General features: G+C 59.2%; 1 protein-coding gene across 8 annotated transcripts in view; it reads right to left on the reverse strand.

Annotated features, from left to right (window-relative positions):
• Positions 1 to 38: 38 nt before the first annotated feature.
• HDAC7 (histone deacetylase 7) overlaps positions 39 to 20,934 on the reverse strand; it is a 36,332-nt gene continuing 15,436 nt past the window's right edge. For 3 of the 8 annotated variants that reach the window (XM_042946333.1, XM_042946331.1, XM_042946327.1), the window contains exons 2-26: positions 20,007 to 20,057; positions 16,330 to 16,517; positions 16,102 to 16,192; positions 15,779 to 15,890; positions 14,998 to 15,113; positions 14,655 to 14,780; positions 14,230 to 14,321; positions 13,918 to 14,028; positions 13,596 to 13,776; positions 13,184 to 13,380; positions 12,762 to 12,968; positions 11,408 to 11,627; positions 9,954 to 10,087; positions 9,664 to 9,784; positions 9,354 to 9,403; positions 8,021 to 8,128; positions 6,954 to 7,009; positions 6,690 to 6,777; positions 5,457 to 5,576; positions 5,130 to 5,227; positions 3,836 to 3,954; positions 3,226 to 3,359; positions 2,830 to 2,914; positions 1,422 to 1,560; positions 39 to 1,249 (exon numbers count right to left, since the gene is read on the reverse strand). In XM_042946333.1, coding sequence (XP_042802267.1) covers positions 1,204 to 1,249; positions 1,422 to 1,560; positions 2,830 to 2,914; positions 3,226 to 3,359; positions 3,836 to 3,954; positions 5,130 to 5,227; positions 5,457 to 5,576; positions 6,690 to 6,777; positions 6,954 to 7,009; positions 8,021 to 8,128; positions 9,354 to 9,403; positions 9,664 to 9,784; positions 9,954 to 10,087; positions 11,408 to 11,627; positions 12,762 to 12,968; positions 13,184 to 13,380; positions 13,596 to 13,776; positions 13,918 to 14,028; positions 14,230 to 14,321; positions 14,655 to 14,780; positions 14,998 to 15,113; positions 15,779 to 15,890; positions 16,102 to 16,192; positions 16,330 to 16,517; positions 20,007 to 20,057 — 2,990 coding nt within the window. In that variant the 3' untranslated portion in view covers positions 39 to 1,203. The remainder of the gene's footprint in view (positions 1,250 to 1,421; positions 1,561 to 2,829; positions 2,915 to 3,225; positions 3,360 to 3,835; positions 3,955 to 5,129; positions 5,228 to 5,456; positions 5,577 to 6,689; positions 6,778 to 6,953; positions 7,010 to 8,020; positions 8,129 to 9,353; positions 9,404 to 9,663; positions 9,785 to 9,953; positions 10,088 to 11,407; positions 11,628 to 12,761; positions 12,969 to 13,183; positions 13,381 to 13,595; positions 13,777 to 13,917; positions 14,029 to 14,229; positions 14,322 to 14,654; positions 14,781 to 14,997; positions 15,114 to 15,778; positions 15,891 to 16,101; positions 16,193 to 16,329; positions 16,518 to 20,006; positions 20,058 to 20,934) is intronic. The other 5 variants (XM_042946335.1, XM_042946334.1, XM_042946328.1 and 2 more) reach the window with 4 other exon arrangements.

Here is a 20,934-nt window from a genome sequence, read left to right on the forward strand (position 1 = left end):
CAGGCACCTTTAAAGCAAATAAAACATTTATTGTTCAGTTTTTTTTCCATTTTTTTCTTTTCTTTTTTTTTCTTTTTTACAAAAACATGCATACATACACGGGGTGGTGGTCCTCGGGAAGACACACACATACGCGTGTGCACACACATGCACACACACACGCACGCGCACACACACACACACACACACACACTCACTCTCTCTAGCACACAAATACTTTCCTTCTTGGCCCCAGGCCTGGACCCCAGAAGCCTTGAAGACTTGGCCAGGGCAGCCTCCCCTCCCCCATGTCTTGCATCCACTCTCCCACCCCCTTTCCCCTCAGCCGAGCTGGTCCTATGGAGGGCAGGAGTCAGAGCTGGGTGAGGGAGACCCCAGAAAGAGAGAAGTCTCATGGAGGAGGGCAGTGACCAAGGGGTCCCTGGTGGTCATGCTGTGCTACTGAGGGGAGATGAAGAGTTTGGCACCTTTGGCTCAGGAAGCACAGAACTCCCAAGAGCACCTGTCTGCTCCACCAGGGCACTGAGATGGCGGACGTAGGGTGACCTCTGGCAGGGGCAGGGACCAGATGGGAGGCCTGCCAAGGACTGCTCTCTTGGAAGGAGCTTTGTCTCCCTGCCCAGTGGCGGGGGAAGGGGGGAGGAAGCTTCCAGAGTCATCTGAGGAAGCAGGCGAGAGGGATTCCCCCTGCACTCAGGTATAGGGGACCCCCTGCCTCCTCCTACCCATCCCCTTCTCCCCCGCTCTGGCCTAGCCCTCAGAGCCTCGGAAGGGCCACCCTGGTTGAGGCCAAGTTCACATTTCTGTGTGGAGCCTGGGGCTGTGTGCAAAGCCCAGGGTCTACAGAGCCAAGAATAGTGGTTATCAGTGAGCCTGACTGAGCCAGTCCTCCTCTGTGCAGTCCTGAGGAAGGGGGGCCCAGCCAGGGGCCTGCACCCCAAAGGGGTAGACTCTGTTCTTGAGAGAGCCCTACCAAGGGCTGGCCGACTGCCCAGCCTGCGTCTTCTCGGGGTCCTCTCTGGTCCCTATCCTAGACCCAGGGCCCTTCTCAGGCTCCTTGGGGTGACTGTCAAGGGGCCGTTCTCTGGCCCCAACTACCTGCCCAAAGGCTCTCTGAAGACTCCAGGAATGGGTACTATGGCCAGAGGTTAGAAGAGAACCAGGTCCGAAGGGCAGGGTGGGCAGGCAGATCCGTTCTAAGCCTTAGAGATTCATAGGTTCTTCCTCCTCCACCAGCTGTTGTGAGGGCCTGGGGGAGAGACAAGGATTGAGATGCCGGAGGGCCAAGGGCTGCAGGAAGGGCCTCAGCCTAGCCTCCCAGGAAGCCTGAGAAGGCTGGGGCGGCTGTGCCAGGATCGGGGATCCTCAAGTTGGAAGAGTCCGAGGGGTGGAGAGCCTGTCGGCCAGGGGTCGGGCATTACCGCTCTTCAGCCAGGATGCCCACGGAGAGGGATGCCAGTGCGGTCACTGCCTCCACTTCTTCTGTGTCGGCCCCTGGCACCCTGGGCACCCAGGAGTCTGGACAGGAGGCCAGGCGCTGCATGCAGCCCCAGTATTTACCTGGGACAAGAAGCGGAGTCGGAAAGGGCTGGGGAAGCGAGCCCCTCCACCCTGCCACACCATGCATCCTAGACTGATATCGAGGCTGGACCCCTCAGGCCAAGGGCCCGACAGCAGTGGGCGTGTCCTGTTTCGGGTCAGCGCTCTCACCTGGCCTCTGCCTTCAACAGAACATGTTCCCCTACTCGGCCCCCCGCAGCCCTGACAGGGTGAGCAGAGCAGATTCATCGTGGCTATGAGGGGGCTCCAGCAGGTGCCCAAGCCATTCTCCCACCTCTTTGGGTGAAAGGCCACCTGTGACCCATTCCCAAAGGTATAGGGTTCCTAAGAGCACCAGGAGGGCTCAGTTTCTCCTAGATGGGGTCTGCATCAGAGTCATCTCACAGATCTCGAGCTCCAGCCTCCTGGAACACGGGATCTCACTCATGTGCTGCCCCTAGCAATGCTCAGCCCAGCACATAGGACAGGACAGCGTGGTAGGTGGGAAGGACAGAGCACAGAGAGCTGACCACCACCACGGCTGCTCTGTGTGGCTGTCGGCAAGTCACTTACCCACCCCGGGCTTCCACTGCCCCCGCTAGGCCACGGACATGACCATCCTGCCGACTGTTGTAAGAAATAATGTCTATGGGACACGCCCAGCCCAGAGCTTGGCCCAGTGTGTGAAGTACCCATGCAAAGTACCAGTGGGATCTTCACTGTTATGTATACTCACCCTACTGGCCCTGGATGTGGGGAAATCTATTTCATTCACTTTTGTATCCCTAGCATTGAACATGGGTCTTTATATAAAGTGCTCCATAGATGCTAAGTTGAAGGTGAAAATTTTAAGTGCTTTTCAAATGTGAGGTTATTCCAAAACCAGCCCCCAGAGCAGGCAGCGCTCCCAAGACCCTGTGGCCAGGATTGAGGGTCAAGGCAGGAAGCAGCGCTTTTGTCAAAAGGCCTAACCGTTGCTACTGGCCCGGCCTTGGCCTAGGGCTGTAGCTGGAGATTGGAGGACAGTCCTGCCTGGAGGAGGCAGGGGTTCCCTGACTCATGGTAGTCCTCATTGGATCCATCTGGAGGGCTCCAAGAGTATCCATTCATGGGGAGGGAGGCAGTCCCACCATTACTGTTGGGGTGATTTGTAGGAAGCTCATTCCAACACTGCAGCAGAGACCCTCACCTGGCTGGTACTGGAAGCCAGGGGGCCCAGGTTACCGAGGGCAACTGGCCCCTGAGCTTCTCCCAAATCTGAGGGCAGGAGCATCCTCTCTCTATACTCACTGTGCACCTGGATCACGGCTTCCAAAGAGCGGATGGCGTTGAGGTTGGGCTTCTGCTTCCAGCCTTCTTCTGAGAGAGGATCCACCTACAGAAGAAAACAGTAGATCAGCCACCAGTCTCTCAGGGACCCACAGGCCCAGCTCTCCTACCCCAAGGGCCCTGGCTTTCCAGGCACAAATATTCATGTGCTCCTGACTCTGCCTACCGTTGGAAACACTGGTCCTAGACTTGACCTGGGGAAGGGGCACCCACTCTGTCCCCCTCATTCCAGGCCTGCTGCCCCCACCCTATCTGCAAGCCCTCCAGGAAGCACTCCATCTGCCTGCCCTTTGGGGCAGTCCTGGGGGAGCCGGGCTCCCTGCCCTATAAATGCACAGACGGGAGCAGACAACTCACCTTGTTTCCCAGAAGAGCAGCCACACAGGCCTCAGAAGCATCACAGATGGCTGTGAGGTCATGGCCACCTTCCAAGGCCAGCACCACTGCACCTCCCGCCAAGCTCATCAGCTGCTGGGTCATGTACCCAAAACCTAAAAGATTGGGTGGGGAGGAAGAGGAGAGGTGCGGCTGGAGGGGAGACAGACTCTCTCTACCTCTGTGATTGCCCTGCTTGCTTCCTTTTTTATAAATGATCACCAGATGCATACACCTCTACTTCAAGGGCCTTCCCATGGACTCCCATGCAAAACCTACCCGTAAGCTTCAGTCACGGCTTGCAGAGCCTAAGGGACTGGACTTGCATAAGGCCCACAGCTAGTAAGTGGCAAGGCCAGGACTGGAACCCGGGGCATCGACTCCGGCCTATCTTATCCACTAAGCTTCACCATCTTCTCTGTCCCCCAGGCCCTGGGGCCCAGCAGGCTGAGCGGGCTGTTCTGAGAGTACTGCTCCTTCCCATCTCCCCCCCGCCCCCCAAAAAAAACTGCCAACCCAGCCTGGGCAGTGCCTCCGCTCCCAGCCTGGCCCCATTCCCTGCCCCTCCCCCTGGGCTGGGGGCCCTCCTTACATTTAGCTGAAACATGGTAGCCACCCAGCGGGGCTGGGTGACCCTCGGCAGCATCAAACCCAGCTGACACCAGAACCAGGTCCGGAGAGAACTCTCGGGCAATGGGCATCACAACCATCCTGTGAAGGGTGCCAGATGTGGGGGGCTCATCACTCTGTGCAGGGCTGCCGGGGGCATAGGCCCTCTCCCACCAGTTTTACTGTGTGCATCCTGTTCTTAGGACTCCTAGAGGCCCAATAACGGCAGGATAAATGGATCCCTGTGACCACCTTGACCTGGCTGGCCACCCATGTCCCCTACACAGCCTAAGGACTCAGCCACCTAGAGCTCTTGACTGGCAAGAGGCAGAAGGAGTCAAGGATGGGACAGAAAGGGAAGGAAAGAGGAGTGAGCCTGTGTATGTCTGCGGGGTGTGGTGGGCGGGGCCATGGTGGGGGCAGGTCCCTAAGCCTCTGGGACTAGAAACCTAGAACTTGGCTACCACCCACTTTGGCCTGAGTTGACCACACTTGACCACTTGTCACTTGAGAGCTGACTCTCTTGACGTCCTGGGCCACCCAGATCCACTCTCTCATCCTCTGCCCCTGCCGGCCCCCCACAGCTGCCTCGTTCCACCCTTACCCAACTCTGAGGTCCATTTGGATGTCTTTCAAGGCCCTGGGCTCAGGGCACACAGATACCAGGAACCCCAGTCCAGCTCTCAATGAGAGTATTTCCAGAAAAGTATTTGAAACCTATTTCCAGGGTTCCCTTTTCTCAAATGCAGAATGGGGACCCCGGAGTGAACCACATAAGGGTTCCTAAACAGAGCCCAAAGCCTCTTTTCTAGACTGCCTTTTCTAAAGCAACTTCCCCAATATGGACATCATCTGCTTTGTCTCTTTCTCCACAGTATAAATTACTTCTCTCCTGTGCAAAGCCCACCTCCTCCAGGCAGCTTTCTTTGACTGAATGTGGCAGCTGTGCTCCCTCCACCCTGCCTGTTTCTCAGCATTCAGTTCAACCTTGGCTCTTGGTAACATGTGACTTTATAAAGCACCCTTGGCTTTTTCATTCTGAGTTTCCTGTCTTCCCATGGGGGCTGGAGGCTCCTAGAGACCGGCATAAACACTGCCTTTCCTTTCATTTGTCTCAGTCTGGAAGGCCCACCCTGGGACTGGTTTAAAATGTCCAGTAATTGGATGAGGATGGGCTGCCAAACCAACAGATCACCTCCAGCCTGGTACTGCTGGGAAAGGGGCAGGAAAGGGTGGCCTTGCTGGGCATAACTCCCCTGTACCCCCAGAGAACTCACTTGAAGGCAGCCAGGTACTCAGGATCCCCCATAGGGGGGTCTAGACCTCCTGCCCAGGCCACGTTGACATTGAAGCCCTCACCACTGCCAGCTCCCACCTGGAAAACAGGAAGCAAGAGAGACAGGAGGGGAGCAGAGTCCCCGGAGAGAAATCCCAGGGTGCCAGTGCTACAAGACCAGTTCATCTGGCCTCTTCACTTCCAGGTGGAGAAACGGAGGATCAGAGAGGCTAAGCAACCTGCCCAGGATCACACAGCTAGTTGTGACAGAGGAACAGTCAGGGCCATGAAGAAGCGTCAACGGGGCCAGAAGGGGGCATGTGGTTACCTCATCCACGGCCCCACTGCCGGGGAAGAAGTTGCCATCATCATGGCGATGCAGGGAGATGTAGAGCACACTGGGGTCCTGGTAGAAGGTTTGCTGGGTGCCATTGCCATGGTGAACATCCTGTGCAGGGAGATGGACAATGGATTAGGGAAGGCCTGAAAGCACACAGGTGGAAGACCGGGGGAGGTTAGAAGGGATCTCAGAGTCCGTCTTCTGAGGGTCAGGACCCTAGACTGGCAGGGAGGAGCCTGGGGTTCCTGGAGCTACACTGTTAAGTGGTCCTAAGCAGTCCACTGGCTCTCTCTGTGCCTCAGCCTCTCTCCATGTGTGCACAGGTGTGTACACAGCCCTGGACGGAGGTGGATATACCATGAGACCATGAAGGGGAGGAGACGTGCCAAGGACCAGCCAGGCAGGAAGAGCAACAAATGTGTGGCAGAAGTGGGAGGAATCCAGGATTACGTGTGTCTGCAACCTCCACTACCGTGTCTGATCCAAGGAGATGGGAGTGATGAGAACCCAAACTGAGTTACAGAGGAGCAGGTACATGGACCCCAGCGCCGCCCCTCCCAGGGAGAGCCGTGGCCTGACGCTTGGTAACTCACAGGACCGTGCGCGGGCACAAGTGTGGAAAGTTCCTCCACTGTCACCTTCTGCAGAGGAATGTCCCATGCACGGGTGTTCGGGCAGAGTGGTTTAGCACGGATGCATGTACTCCAGGGCTCAACAGCCGGAGTTCAAATCCCAGTCTCAGAACTTACTACATGTGTGGCTATGTGCAAGTTACTTAGCCTCTCTGGGCTCACGCTCCTCATCTGAAACTGGGCTATAGCCGGGATCAAACGAACACGTCACAGGTAAAACTGCAGCGTCTAGATGTGATTAGGAGCATGTTGATGTTACCGGTCATTGTTACTGCCATTATTACCACTGTACCGGAAGTGCAGAAATTATCAGATCTGCAGAAAGAAGCCAGTAGAGGCCAAAGAGCACTCAAATGTCTCTTGCCACGGTGGGAGGTTGTCACGGCTGAGGGCCTTCCCCCCACACCATCGCCCCTGGGCCTCCCACCCCCTGATGTGGTGTCATCTTCACCCACATTTTACACAGAAGGAAAGTAAGGCTCAGGAGGCTGATGCAGAACAAGGACAGGAAGGCATATCCTCTGCTGCCAGGCTCAGGGCTCTTTCCACAGGGCTCACGGATCTGAAGGGGCTAGGAACAGGGACCTACCCAGTCCATGATGAGGATCTTGCCGGCCTTGCCCTGTTGTTGAAGCTGCCGGCAGGCAATGGCCACGGAGTTGAAGAAGCAGAAGCCCCTGGGAGGAGGAGAGAGAGGCGTTGCCAGCCTATTTCCCCCTTGTATCTCCACCTCTCCAGCCTCCTTCCTCTGCCTGCCCCTGGCCTGGCCTAGCCCTAGAAGGCTCAGGGGACGGAGGGGGAATGCCCCCCCCCCCACCTCATCGCCCCCAGCAAGGCCTCCCCCCGGCCTTACATGGCTGTGGAATGGTCCGCATGGTGTCCTGGGGGCCGAACCACAGCAAAACCATTCTGGAAACAGAAAGAACGCTCATCAACCAAAGGGTCAGCACCCGGAGCCGCATCTCCATGAAGCTGCCCCCAACCCGAGGCTCATCCCTTGAGTAGGGGTCACAGGACAACAGCTGTCCGCAAATCTGACCACAGCCAGGCTGGATCTGAGATGCCCCGGTGCTGGGCCTCCGAGCCAGGCATCCTCTGCTTTTAGGCTGGACGTGAAAACAAACCGCCCCCCCCCCCCAACCTTGGTGTATTCGGGCTGTTATCACTTTATAACAACAGTTACTATTTGTTGGGCAAAATCTACTGCCTGGCACCGTGCCAAGCACTCTACAAACACCAGGTTTCATCCCAACATCTCTATGAGTGTAAATGTTATCTAATCCTTACAACATCTCCACGAGATAAACATGATTATCTCCAGTTCACAGAGGAGGACAAATCTGAAGCTCAGGCAGGTTAAATAACTTGTGTGTAGCTGCCTGCTTGCAGAGGGCAAGGCCAAAATTTACAACCCAGGGCTGAGCCCTTAACTGCCAACGCTCCTCCAAGGAGAAGAAATGAACACGAGGCCACGTTGGGCTCCGAGCTCATAGACAGGGGGGTGTGTGGGCCTCAGCACAGGCCCCCGTGAGGTGCCCAGCCCAGAGCAAACAAGCACAGGCACCAACCGGCCTATAAAAAAACCCTCGGTATTGCCAAGAACCAATTTGCCAATGGACAAAGGTCCAGACGTGCTCTGCAACTCGCCAGGGGTCACCCCGTGGGTCTGTGTGTTGAATGATCCTGAACGATTATAATCCCGTGTCTCTTCGAGACAGAGGTCTAGGGTCACAGTGGCTTGACTCCCCACCAAACAACATGACCCTAAGGTTCAAATCTCAGCTTAGTCCCCCAAGCACTCAATTTCTCTTCCAAAACCCTGTGGGGACGTCCCAGAGGAACAAGAGGTCTGGGCCTCCGGGTCTGGCTGTCCCTGCAGCGTCCCCTGTGGCTCACCCACCTTCAGCTCAAACCTCCTACCTTTAGCTCACGGGAAGCGACTTTGAAGGCAAGGTCAGTGACGCTGCCGGCTGCCCAGCGGGCCGCGTTGGAAGAGTGCAGCTCATTCCAGATGGTATCGGTATCCACCTGTGGGGGCCAGAGCCAGGGCCTGCGTCACCAGAGGCCCCCCACAGGAGCCGGGGCCCACTTGGGCGGTGCCCACCCCACGGCCAGGACCCCAGGGGCAGGGAGCTGGGCAGACAGCGCTGCCTCCCCAGTGCCCCACCACCCAAAGGCAAGGCCTCCTGTGTCCCCCAATCCCAGCATGACTTCTCCTTCCCAGCTTCAGTCCATATCACCAGCCCGTATCTGGCCAGCACTCTGCCAGCAGCATCGCGCCTGCCTCCCCAGTCAGAGGAGGGGGCATGGCGTTACCTGGGCGGGACTTGGGGTTTGGACCGGGAGGGGGTTTTAAGCCCCAGCTGACTCTGCTCAGGCCCTGCGGGACGGTCGGAGCTCGAGGGGCCGTCTGCACCACTGTCTTCCACTCAGGGCCCCTAGCCCAGGCTGGGAGGCCCCCCAAACCCAGTCCCTGGGCCTCAAGGCTAGGGAGGGGCCGGGGGGCATGATGGGGAGATGGGGAGGGCGAGGCGGACCAAGAGAGGCGAGGAAGGCAGAGAGAGTCGCAAGAGGCTGGAGAAAGAGAGAGAGAGAGACAGACAGAGAGGGAGAGGAGGGAGGAGAAAACAGAAGCAACAACAGTTGGAAAAATCAGAAAGTGGCAAGAAATGGGAAGTTGTGAACAGGGCGCTGACTGGCTCCCAAACAGCCCCCCAGCTACGGCTCCCACTTCCCTCCAGAACTAGGCCTCCATCCCGTGCCTGCACACTCCTGGCTGGGACACCACCAGAGGAGGCAGAGAGCCCCTGAAGCTGGGCGAGCTGGGAGGAGGGGAAGGTGGGCAGCGGGAGAGAATTGCCTGGGTCGCCAAGGACACCGGAGGCACCCCCGCAGCCCCAGGCCGTGGAGCCTGACCTCCTGGAGGCCAGCGTGGAAGGGACAATCCCGACCACCACCAGGGTCTTACGAAGGGAGGCGATCCCCTGCTCTTTGAACCTCACTCAACATTTACCACACACCGTCTCAGTGCAAGGCACAGGGCTCCCCACTCAGGAGACACTGATAGGTGGAGGACACACCTGTCCACAAGGAGCTTCTAGCCGGCAGAGGAGCATTATGGGAGAGCCCCTGGCCCAACGGGTCTGGTAGAACCACAAGAACAAGCAGGTAGGGGCTGGGCCTGGGAGAACAGAAGGGAGGAGCTCCGAGAGCCCGTGGCAACGGCCGCTCAAGACCCCCCGGGCACACTTACCCCTACCCCACCACAGGGCAGCATCACAAACATCCGCTGTGCCAGGAGCCCTGTGGGGAGAGGCCCAGTGTGTGTGAGCTGAATCCTCTCGGCTCTGGCCCGGCTGGGAGCACAGAGAGCCCGCAGAGGGCTGGGGCCAGGTACGCAGGGCAAGAGGGCAGTGGGCAGCGGAGGGACTAGGGCAGCCTGGGGATGCCCAGGATGCTGGGGGCACAGGCCGGGCAGGGGTGGGGCAAGAGAGCACAGGGGATGAGTGGGCCGGGTGAGCCAGCGGAGGCCCCAGAGACCCCAGGCACCATGAGGCCCCTACCTGCCAGCTTCCCGTTGTCCAGTTTGAGGCGGCTGAGCGGGTTGGTGCCATAGAGGAGCACGTGCCGCTCGGAGTGCACTGACTGCAGCTCCTCCAGGGAGGCCTTCCGGCCCCGGAGACACTGGGGAAGGGCCCGCAGAGCTCCTAAGGCCCTGCTCACCCCCTCCCTGCCATCACCGCCACCCACTTGGCCCCTCACCTCCCACTGGCTCCAGGGCCCCCCTTCCCTTCCCTTCCCTTCCAGCACTCCCACCTCCTCCGGTTCCGCAGCCCCCTCCCTGCCCGCTCACCTCACACTGGCTCCGGAGCCCCCGCTCCTGCAGCCGGGACCAGATGCTCTGGATACGGCCCGCGTGCTCCGGGTGCCTGCTGTTGTCCCCGCAGGAGCACTGGTGTTTCAGCATCACCGAGTCATACACCAGCCCTGCCAAGAACAGGGCTCAGGGCCCAGACCCAAGGGAGTCCCCACCCCCGCCCCTGGCTGCACACACGCGCGCACACACACGGAGCCAACCTGACATGCCCTCCCCCGTCACGCATACCCCATCCTGCCCCTCGGCCCCTCACACCCAGACACACCCCCACCCCGGTCGCTAACCCAGGCAGCCTCAGGCACCCCGCGCACACACGACACAGCCCCAGCTAATGCTGCTGCCACACAGCCGATGCCTTCCTGCCACACTGTCCCTGCTCCCCTGGCCCAGTGCATCCACCATGACCTCAGGAGCTCAGAGCCTAACAAAAGGAGGCCTAACGTCAGGGTCTCAGGCTGGATGCCATGACCCAAATAGGCGGCCACGGGGGAACGAGAGGAGAAAAACATTCCTCAGAAACCCCCAGACTGAGAGGGGGGAAGCCTACAGTGACACTGAGCCACGTGACAAGACAGATGCAGTTTTGGGGAAGTGACTGCTTCGGCCTGAACAGCGGGGATGCCTAGAGGGTCCTGCACACTGTGGGTGTCCAGCACGCCTCAGGACAGCAGGATCTGCGAAACTTTCACACCACTTGGCCCAGGGATGCCACTCCTTAAGAGTGGGAAACAACACCAGGGGTGAACGAAGGTTTATGCACAAGGACGTTCCCGTGAGGGAAAATGAGTAGCCCAACCCGGAAGAAATCTTGAAAAAAATAAAGATAGAATACTGTGACAAAACAGTCCAAAAATCTCATTTTTACGGGCGAGTTGCATCACAGCGTGTTCGTAACATGTTCACAGAACAAGGCGGGGCACAGCACGCAGTCCGTGTGTAGACGGGGTTTGTACACAGCTGGATTAAGATGGGGCTGAACGACAGAGGCCTTCAGGAGAGGCTGCTTTGGGGTGGTGGGATACTGGCTGGTGATTTTTATTTCATTCTTAGGTTTTTACATGGTTTACAAAATTTCTAAAATGCTTTTAAGCTCTTTTTACAAGCAGAGCAACCGTAACAAATATCGCTTTTGAAAGATCTGAGCTGGGTGCCAGGAGACCCGGATTCTTGGCCTGGCTTGACCGTCAGCTTGCTATTTGGCAACCTTGTCACCTTAGGTCTCCGGCGCCCAGGTCTCCTCATCTGTAAGATGAGAACAACCACCCTCTCTACCTGCTTCATGGGACACCACGTGGACCTAACAAGACCCAGAAAGCGCTCTGTGGCCTCAAAAAATGTCCTGAGCAACGTCACGACACAGACACGGACTCGTGCCTGAGCCCGTGTGCCCCCAGCCCCTTTTCCCGCCCCCACTCTAATCCAGGCCTCACCTGTGGTGAACGGCAGGGTCCTGGCAGAGGTCTCTGAGCTGGGCAGGACACGGGCCTGGCTGGCAGGCTCTGGGGTTGGCAGTGAGGCAGGCGCAGCTGGGGATGACTGAGCCCTGGACAGGGGCCGGTGACTGCCCTGGGCCAGGGAAAGCAGCACAGAGTCCCCAGTTCCTCCCCGTGGGAGCCGCCCAGCCAGTCGCTGCTGCTCCCAGAGGAAAACCTGAGGGACACAGGGGGCCTCAGATTCCAGGTCTCAGGATTCTGCTCCATATGCTTCTGCCCAAGGTCTCAGAAACCTCCAGGCAGGACCCCTTCGGGAGAGATTCCAGGATGCCTCCAGCCTTGCCTCCTGGCTGGGCTCTGGCCTTTGACTGCTGAACCCCCTGCCCCCGCTGATGCCCCCAAAGGTCCGCAGCCCAGAACGACCACGCTATTCCACCAGAATGCCTTGGAGCCTTGGAACTCCAAAGCCAGAACCCAGGTAAGGGGCCTTGGGCCAACTTCCCAAGGACACAGGGACCTATGTGAGCCATTGCACGTGTGTGGACTACTACCATGTGCCATGGGCCGACTTGTGTCCCCCTACTTCCTGTTTACAAAGTCCTAACCCCTGGCCCAGTACCTCAGAATATGACCTGATTTGGGGATGGGGTCTTTACAGAGATAATCAAGTTAAAATGAGCTCATCAGGGTGAGCCTTAATCCAATATGACTTCCGTCCTTATAAAAAGGGGAAATGTGTACACAGGCATAGAGGGAAGACCATATGAAGACTCAGAGAGAAGGTGGCCATCTGCAGGCGGGGAGAGAGGCCTGGAGCAGCCCCTTTCCTCACGGCCCTTGAAGGAACCAACCCTGAGGGCACCTCGATCTTGGACTTCCGGCCCCCAGATCTGTGAGACAATAAATGACTACCGTTTAAAGCACCCAGTTTGTGCTACTTGTCACAGCAGCACTAGCAAACGCATATGCTGTGAGCACGCCCTGGCTCCGCCCCATTTCCTGCCCCAGCCGCCTTCCTGCACATGGTACAACGGGTCACAGGGGAGACGTACTAGGGCAGGAATGCGCGTGGCCCCACGAGAGCCCAGCCTCACTGCTGCACAAGGACACGGCTGCACCCTGAGGCTGCCGGGCTGCCGGGGCGTGGGCATATGAGGACGCATGCGCGCGCACGCTTGTGCCTGGATGTGTGTAGGGATGTGCGTGCCTGCACCTTGGTGCGGATCCGATACGGTAACCGTGGGTCCCGGAGTTGTCTCCCACACTGGTAACCTGGCTCCCTCCCCTCCGTCTGTGCCAGACCCCAGAGTCTCCCGACTGCACCTTCCCAGGGAAGCCGGCGCTGCCATACCTGCTGGTGCTGTTGGAGAGGAATAGGGCCTCTGGCTTCGTGCTGCCCATGGCTTGACTCCCTGTGCTCCAGGCTGTCATCCCCCACCGGCCCCACTCCCCCACCATCTGTCTCCAGGTCCTCAGCTGAGGGGATCTGCCGCAGTCGGGGTTTCTCACTTGGCTTGGCTGGCCTCTGGGGAGGGGAGATGCCCGCTGAGACGCCATGCTGGGATTCAAGGTGTGCAGTGGGCCACGGTAGACCGGGCTGGGTGGCTGCTCATCTTGCTGGGGGCTTTAGCAGCCAGGCAGCTCTTGGCCCTCAGGAGCCATAGCCTCTCTCTGGCCCACCAGATCCTCACCCTTCCTAAGCCTCCCTTCTTTCAGCCCCCAGGGGCCCAGTTATGCAACCCTTCATCACCTCCCCTACCCAGTTGCCCTCACCTTGATCAGCTGGACGTGAGGTTTGAGCCGGTCCAGGCGGGGCTGCAGGGGGCCCAGCGGTGGGGGGGCGGTGGCGCTTGGGGGCAGGGGCTCTGAGCGGGTCCGGCTTAGTGGCCGGTGGAGGCCTGACCCAGAGAGCCGCTCGGTGGTCAGTAAGGACTGGGCAAAGTGGAAGGGCAGGGGCCCAAGCCCGGGCACTGGAAAGAATGGGGTGGGGGTGGGGCATAAGGAGGGAACCAAAGGGAGGAAGGGAAGGAAGCAAAGGCTTGGGGTGGTAGGCGGCAGGGACTCAGCAGGGAGACACGCAGGATGGGGGACTGCAGAGGGGCAGGAAGGAAGGGACCCTTCCTGGGCTTGGCCCTTAGCAAGATGCAGGGACCAGCCCCTCCCCTGGAGAAGCCTGGGAACTCACCAGTCAGCAGGGGCGCGTGAGAGACTGAGGGATCGAGGAGGAGAATGGGCTGTAGTCGAGAGGACAAGGGGCCCCCAGACTCAGACTCCAGGCTGTGGGGCAGGAAGAGGGGAGCATGGGGGCTCCCCAGGACCGGCCCCCGAGGGCCCAGTGTCGGATGGGTCCTGCGGTCAGCATCAGCCTGGAGAGAAGAAGGGAGAAGTCACAGGGGGGAAAGATCCCTCCCAGAGAGAGCAGTGAAAGTGCCAGGGTGAGGTGGTAGGAGAAGGGAGCAAACAGAAGCTGGGGGCTTGCAGTGGGGGAGGGCGCCTCAGCCACTCACCCTGGCAGGGGCGGGGAGCCCCAGCGTGATTGCGGGCAGCAAGGACACTGTCGGCAAGGCGAACGGGGCCAGAGAGGTCTCCTGCAGCCGCAGCCGCTGGCCCAAGAGCGCCTGCCATGGGGAGCAGGGCAGGGGTCACCGGTCCCAGACCTCTACCTCTGGGCACGCCTTCCCCAGAACCCCCAGGAGGCTCGGGTCCCGGCTGCCCAGACCCTGTGGCCCCAGCTTGGTCAGGGCTGCTCGCTGAGAAGAAGGCTGAGCCTCAGAACGGCCCCCCTGCCCCCCGGAGAGCCCAGCCTGGCAAGGCCTTACCTCCGAGCCCAGGACGGGGTTGGGGCCTTGCTCGCTGTCATTGGGGGAGCTGCACCCTGATGCTGGTGTACTGCTGCTACTGGGGGAGGAGTCTGGGGCGGGGAGGGAAGCACAGTCAGAGGCCAAGCGTGGCCAGAGCAGGGCCAGTCCCCCTTCCCCAATGGGCGGCCTCTGCTTCCTGCTTTCTTCCCAGAGGGCAGGAGGAGGGCCAGCCACTGGTCTCCAGTGCCTCTGGACACTTTTTTGAAGGTGACCCTTCTTCTGGGCAGACGTCAGTTTAGCCAACAGTACGGGGGCTGGCAACTCACCCCCCTAGCAAGTGTGTGGGACACATCCTGTATGACCATGCACACTAGCCCTGTCTGGGTGGGACCTGACCCAAAGGGATAACACCAGCCACCTCTGCTCACCCTGCTGGCTCTTACCACCGAGGGTCTCTGCAGGCCGCCGCCGGAGACTGGGCGGGGCGCTCTCCTTTCTGAGCAGTGGATTCTTCCTCCTCTCCAGGGACTTCTTGGGCTTGTAGCGCAGCTTCAGGTTGGGCTCAGAGACTGTGGGAGCACAGCGTTACTTGGCCCCACACCTCCCTCCTCCCAGTCACCTCTGAGTTAAGGTGAGAGAAGGCAGTGCCAGGGAGAAAGCAAGCCACTGGGGGCTGACCTTCTGCTCCCCAGCCAGACCCTCCCACCCCTCCACACTCCCAACCCATGTCCAAAGCCCTGGCCCCTTAACTCCCCTAGAGGGTCTCCCCCTGCCTGTCCCACTCGCCTGTCTTTCGGAGAGGGAAGTGTTCTGGGGGGTCACTGGGCAGGCTGGGAACAGGAGGCAGAAAGCTGCTAAGCATAGAGCGAGCAGCTCCTTCCGTCTCCAAGGGCTCGAGAGTTCTGTGGAGTGAAGGCACAGGTTGCTTCAGAGGGGTGGAGAGGCCCAGAGACCTGGCAGCCAAAGGCTCTGCAAGGGCTCTTCCTGAGCAGGGGCCCCCGGGACCTGCTAGGGGAGGCAGCAGCAGCTGACAGGGCCAGGCACTGTGTGGCGGGACAAGAACAGGGGCCATCTCCAGGTGGCAGCATTGGGCCACCCTTCCTATAGGCAGCCTCCAACGCAGGCCTCAGATCTAGGCCTAGGAGCCAGGGTCCCAGGGCTTGCTTGGGTCCCAGTCACACTGGGAACTCTTTGTCCCAGCAGGAGGAACCTGCTCCAGGAATCAGGATTTTTTTTGGTGCTTAGGGAAAGTCATAAAGAGAAAAGGGACTCGTGTACGGAAGAAGAAAGAAAAGGGACTCGTGTACAGAAGAAGAAAGCCAGCGTGGTATGTCGGGGTCTCGGTGAGGGAGTACGAAGGGCTTTGGGTGGGGTGGGGAGAGATAATTCAAGGAGAAAAGGGGGCAGGTGTCGGGTGGGGGAGGGGTTTGGGGACAGCATTATAATTAGAGGCGAGGGGTAAGGGTCAGGTGATGGGCAGCTGGGAGGCAGAGGGGGCGAGTAGGAGCGAGCGTGCACAGGCTGACCCGTAGGGAAGAGAAGGTGAGGACACGAGGGAGCGAGTTACCTGTAGGGAATGCTGGGGCTATTGGGATGTACTGTTCTCTCTAGGGCTGCCTGCTGCTTCTTTAGAATCACCTCTGCCAGCTTCTGCTTGACCACACTGCTAGCTACGGCACCTATGGGGGTGGGAAGTCACGAATGGGTTGGGGGTGGATGGACGGTGGCCTCCCTGCCGCATCCTCCGCCCATTGCCCCGTCCCCTCGCGTAATAAGAAGCGGCCAGGGGCCCTGGCCTGCTCAGGCGAGAGCCAAGCCCGTGGCCCCACCCCTTCTGCGAGGCCCCGCCCACACTCTGCAAAACCACCCCAGCCGGCGTGCGGTCCTTACTTCGCTTGCTCTTGTCCTTATTGAGAAGCTGCCGCAGCTCTTGCTCCTGCTGCCCCACCTGCAACTGGGGCACCGGCGTGTCCATTGGGAGCTGTGGGCAGGGCCGGCCGCCCAGGAAGGGGCAAGGAGTTGAAGACTGAGCCGAGGGTCTGGGGGAGGCGGGAGGGAGGGAGGGGGGCTGGGGGCGGAGCTCGAGGCCACCGCGTGTGCGGGGAGCTCTGACTTTACCCTCATGGGTTCCGCTGAGCGCTGAGGCAGGCCTGCTGCGAACAGCAGGTGGTGGTGCAGGTGCTGGGGGTGCTGCAGGGCCAGCAGCGCCGGCTCTGGCGGGGGCTCCACCGGGGGCCGCTGGCCCACCCGCAGGTCCATGGGCTGGGGCTGAGGGCCTGGCGTGTCCGCTGGGGGCCTGAGGCGGCCTGGGGGCACACAGAGAGGGCAGGGTCGGCAGGGAAGTTTGAGGGAGAAGGTTAGGACCTAAGCAGCCTCCTCCAGGCTCACTTGACAAGGGCAAGACACCCTCAGGTGCCTTTTCCTCACTTCAGTCCTCACCCCAGTCCCATGAGAAAGGAGGTCATGTAACCATAAAAGGTTAGGCTATCGAGGTAGCGTTCCAAACGAGCCTTCTGACTCCAAGCACGGCGCTTTTCCACTAAATATGTTGCCTCTCCAGAGCAGGGGCTGGGTGCTGGGAGGATTCAGTGACGGGCTGCAAGCCCTATGGGGGAACATTCTGGGCCCTGCCATCTCCTTCTCTTCTTCCCGGATGGAATGAAGATTTGGCCGGACTGCCCCCTAATGAACTGCACTCAAAACAGCTAGCCCGCGGGCAAACGGTCCCCTTTGTTCAGCCACCAGCCCTAGAGGGCCTCATGGGCTCTTTCAGCAGTCACCCTCCGGTACTCTATCCCGGGCCACAGGATAAAGAGGCAGTGCCCTGAACCTGCGGCTAGCCTTGCCCCTCCATCCTGAGCCTGCACGGCCCTATTCGCAGGGCAGCTTCCTCAGCTCCCGGGGCCCATCTGCAGGGGCCTGCCTCCAGGCACCCTCAGGCCAGCTCTGGGCCTGGCACTGTAAGAACCGCAGGCTCAGCCGCCTCTTCTCAAGTGCCCTCTGCACCGAGGCCAGGAGTACCTTCCCAAGGCCGTGGGTGCAGGACCTATTTATAACTAGCCACCAGACCAGGTTGTGTGCCCACACAGCCAGCCGGACCAGGCTGGACGGGGCAGCTGCGGACGCTCAGAGGTGGAGTGTCTGCAGGGTGATTATCCTGGAGAAAGGGAAGCAGGTAGGGGTGAGAGCAGGTGCCCTAGGACAGAGCGCACAAGGGGGGGAACCTTTCTGGAGAAGCCTCCTTCTGCTCATCCAATGCTAGGCATCCCTCATCAGGGGATGACTTTCCCTCAGGGCCCAAGGCTGAGGGGGACTGGAAGGCACTGGGACAAAGCACCAGCTGGGGAGTCAGGGAACACAGTCTCCAGGCCCAACTCAGCCATTACTACTCATTACCTTAAACCTATGGCGCATGTGTACGCATGTCTGCAAAACACTTTCACCCTGAAATCCCCTATAGGCCCTGGGAGGTAGTTATTACTATTTCATTATCCCAAATGTGGAAACTGAGGCTCGGGTGAAAGGACCTCTCCAAAGCCACCCGGGAAACAGAGACAGCAAGCATGGCTTCTGGTCCCACCCAGGCCACTGCTCTAGCTCTTTTTTCCCATGGACTTTCAGGAAGTCACCAGCCCTCATGGAAGTTTCTCAGTGGACGAAGGAAGAAGGGCTGCGGTAGGTTGCTAAGGGGCACCTGCTCTAACATGCCCTGACCGGGGGAGATGGAGACAAGCAGGGAGGTGCCCACCGCAACTCTCCGGATATTAAGAGACCGGAGGGGACAGCTGTGCACCCAGATGTGCCCTGCAGCAGGCAATGCATGGCTTCCGCGTCCCCACCCCTTGTTCATGCATCCACCCAGGGAACCCAGATTCTCAGTCTGGTGGAGTCTAGGCCTCTGATGCTAACACCCTCCTGCCGGGAAGGGTCTCAGTCCTCCCACATCTGGTGTCCTGGCTTCCTGGGCTGACTCCCCTGATGATGCAAGAGGGTCCTCAGGGAACCTGAGGCAGGCCACAGGACGCGGTGCTGGCCGCTTCAGCCTCACACAGACCGCGAGGGCCCATCCCTTACGCTGAGCAGATGGACTCTGAGCTGAGAATGTGGGAGGGGCTCTGCCGGCAACCCTGAGAACACCTGTGAAGGTCGCTTAGCACGTGGGGGTCTCCACAGTCTGGTGCTAAGCTGGCTTCTCGTGGTCTCCTACGTCCCAACACAAGCCTTCGTCTCAGCCATCAGCTCCTGTCCTGCCACAAGCCCACGTACCTTTTGTCCTCTGAGCTTTTGCTCCCAGCGACCCCCTGGTGGTACCGTCCTCACCCCTCACATTCTACTTTTCCAAATCCTACCCTTTCTTCCAAGTCCGGCTGGAATCCTCCCTCTTCCCGGGACTCAGTCCAGTGCCCCGTGTCCCTCCCTCCTCTGGACTCCAATCATGTTGGAAGTTCTGTGCCCTATAAGCACAGTGTGGGCAGGTACCGTCTGAGGTAAGCTCCAAGGGCAGGAGCTTGGTTTTGTTTCCTTCTCACTATCCCAGCACCTAGAACGGTACTCAGCACAGGACAGGAACCCAATAAATTCTGGCTGAATTAATGAATAAATCTCTGTGTCCGTCCCCCTAAAACACCTAGGAAGTTACCCTGGCACAGAGATGGGGCTCATCAATGTTTCTGTTTCTTTTTCCGATTTCTGTGTTTTTTTAAAGAAATTACCTGTCTAGGGGTGCCGGGGTGGCTGCCGGTTGACTGTCTAACTTTGGCTCAGGTCACGATCTTGCCGTTTGTGAGTTTGAGCCCTATGTAGGGCTCTGTGCTGACAGCTCAGAGCCTGGAGCCTGCTTCGGATTCCGTGTCTCCCTCCCTCTCTCTGCTCCTCCCCTACTTGCACTCTGCCTCTCTCTCTCTCTCCCTCTCTCAAAACTAAATACACATTAAAAAAAATTCCGTATCTCCATATCTAGGAGGACTAAGTGACAACAGGTGGTGAATCTGTTTCTTGAATGAAGGGATGAACTCAATCACTTGTCCCTTGTGTGGCACCGGTCACAAACTACATTCTCCTATCACTTCCCTTTTTATTGGTGTGTCCACTCTCCCCAACCTGCCTGTAATCTTTCGGACAACCAGGACCGAGGCGCAGAGGATCCCCGGACTCCATTTGTCCCCACCATCTGTAACCATTAGGCGTCAGGCACCCAGTAGGCCCTCTGCAGATGCTGGCTGAGACTAAGGGGAAGACAGCCCTCAGCCCCTCCAGCCCCAGCCCCACGGGCGTGTCCTAGACGGGAGCGCAGCAGAAGTCCCGGCACAGCGGACAGGGAGCGGCAGAGGCAAGGAGAGGTGAGAGAACCAAGGAGAGGGGACCCTCCCCTCCTGCCTGAGCAGCAGGAGGCACCTTTCCATTTTGCAGGGCCCGTGTGAGGACCGAAGCCAACAAACAAGAACGCGGCGCCTCGCCCGGAGCCTCATGTGAGGCAGGGGTCTGAGTATAAACAGTAGCTTCCTACTTGCCTTCCTGTTTCACTGCAGCCAGCAAGGACAAGAAGAGCATCGTGCCTTTCCTTTTCCTGTTTTGCTTCCTAGCAGTGGGACCAGCCTAGGTCCGAGGCTGCCTCTCTTATCCCACTCCTCACTCCACCCCTACGCCAACTTCACCCCCACCCTCAGAACCCCAACCTCCCAACCCGCTGGCCCATCGGCCAGCTACCCTGCTTCTCTCCCCTTCAGCTCCTCGCCCTTCTTGTGTCCCTTCCATCCTCACTCCCCACCACGGGCTCCCTCGGGCCTGACTCTTACCTGTGCCAGGGGGACTGGGGCAGTGGGCACCCGGGCTCACCTGGGTCCCATCTGTAGAGAGAAGAGAGAGGGCATGAAGGGGCTGCAGGGGAGGGGTGGGGAAGGGATGAGCGGGCCAGGCCATGCAGGCTCCCTGCCACTACAGGAGGTCCCACTCCAGCTTGGGCGCTCCCAAACTGGCACCTGCACCAGGAACTAACCAAAAAGCAAGGACTCCATCCCATTCCTTTCCTCGACTTCCCTGTGCAGAATGAGAGCACTCACCAGCCCTCCCTTCCTCATTCAACTCACCCAGTGACTCAAACATCTCAGCCTGCTGGAGCCCGGTCCACAGCAGGCCCAAGGAGGCCAGAGTTCCCCCAACAGTGCCCTCAGCCCTCCTGGATGTGCTCAGACACCATCCTCCTAGGGGCCAGGCTCCCACAACCCTGAGGGAAAGAGGACTGGAAGGGGAGGTGGCCAGAGGTGGGAGGGCACGGCTGCTGAGGCTGGCAGGTGGGAGATGGGGAGAAGCTGGCCCAGAGAAGGGTAGCTGGGGGCTGCTCAGAGGCCTCCCAGGTGGGAGCAGATGGGAGCAGGTGGAAATGGGGAGGCTTCCACAGTCGGGGAGGGATGGGGTCATGGCCTGAAGATCAAGTCAGAAATGGTGGGAGCGGGGCGCCTGGGTGGCTCAGTCGGTTAAGCATCCGACTTCAGCTCAGGTCATGATCTTGTGGTCCGCGAGTTCGAGCCCCGCGTCAGGCTCTGTGCTGACAGCTCAGAGCCTGGAGCCTGTTTCAGATTCTGTGTCTCCCTCTCTCTCTGACCCTCCCCTGTTCATGCTGTCTCTCCCTGTCTCAAAAATAAAATAAACATTAAAAAAAAATTAAAAAAAAAAAATGATGGGAGCTGTGAACTGGTGCATCTGGAACGCATAGGCCCTGTCCTG

Source organism: Panthera leo, chromosome B4 (genome assembly GCF_018350215.1).
Source record: "Panthera leo isolate Ple1 chromosome B4, P.leo_Ple1_pat1.1, whole genome shotgun sequence".
Taxonomy (NCBI): Eukaryota; Metazoa; Chordata; class Mammalia; order Carnivora; family Felidae; genus Panthera; species Panthera leo.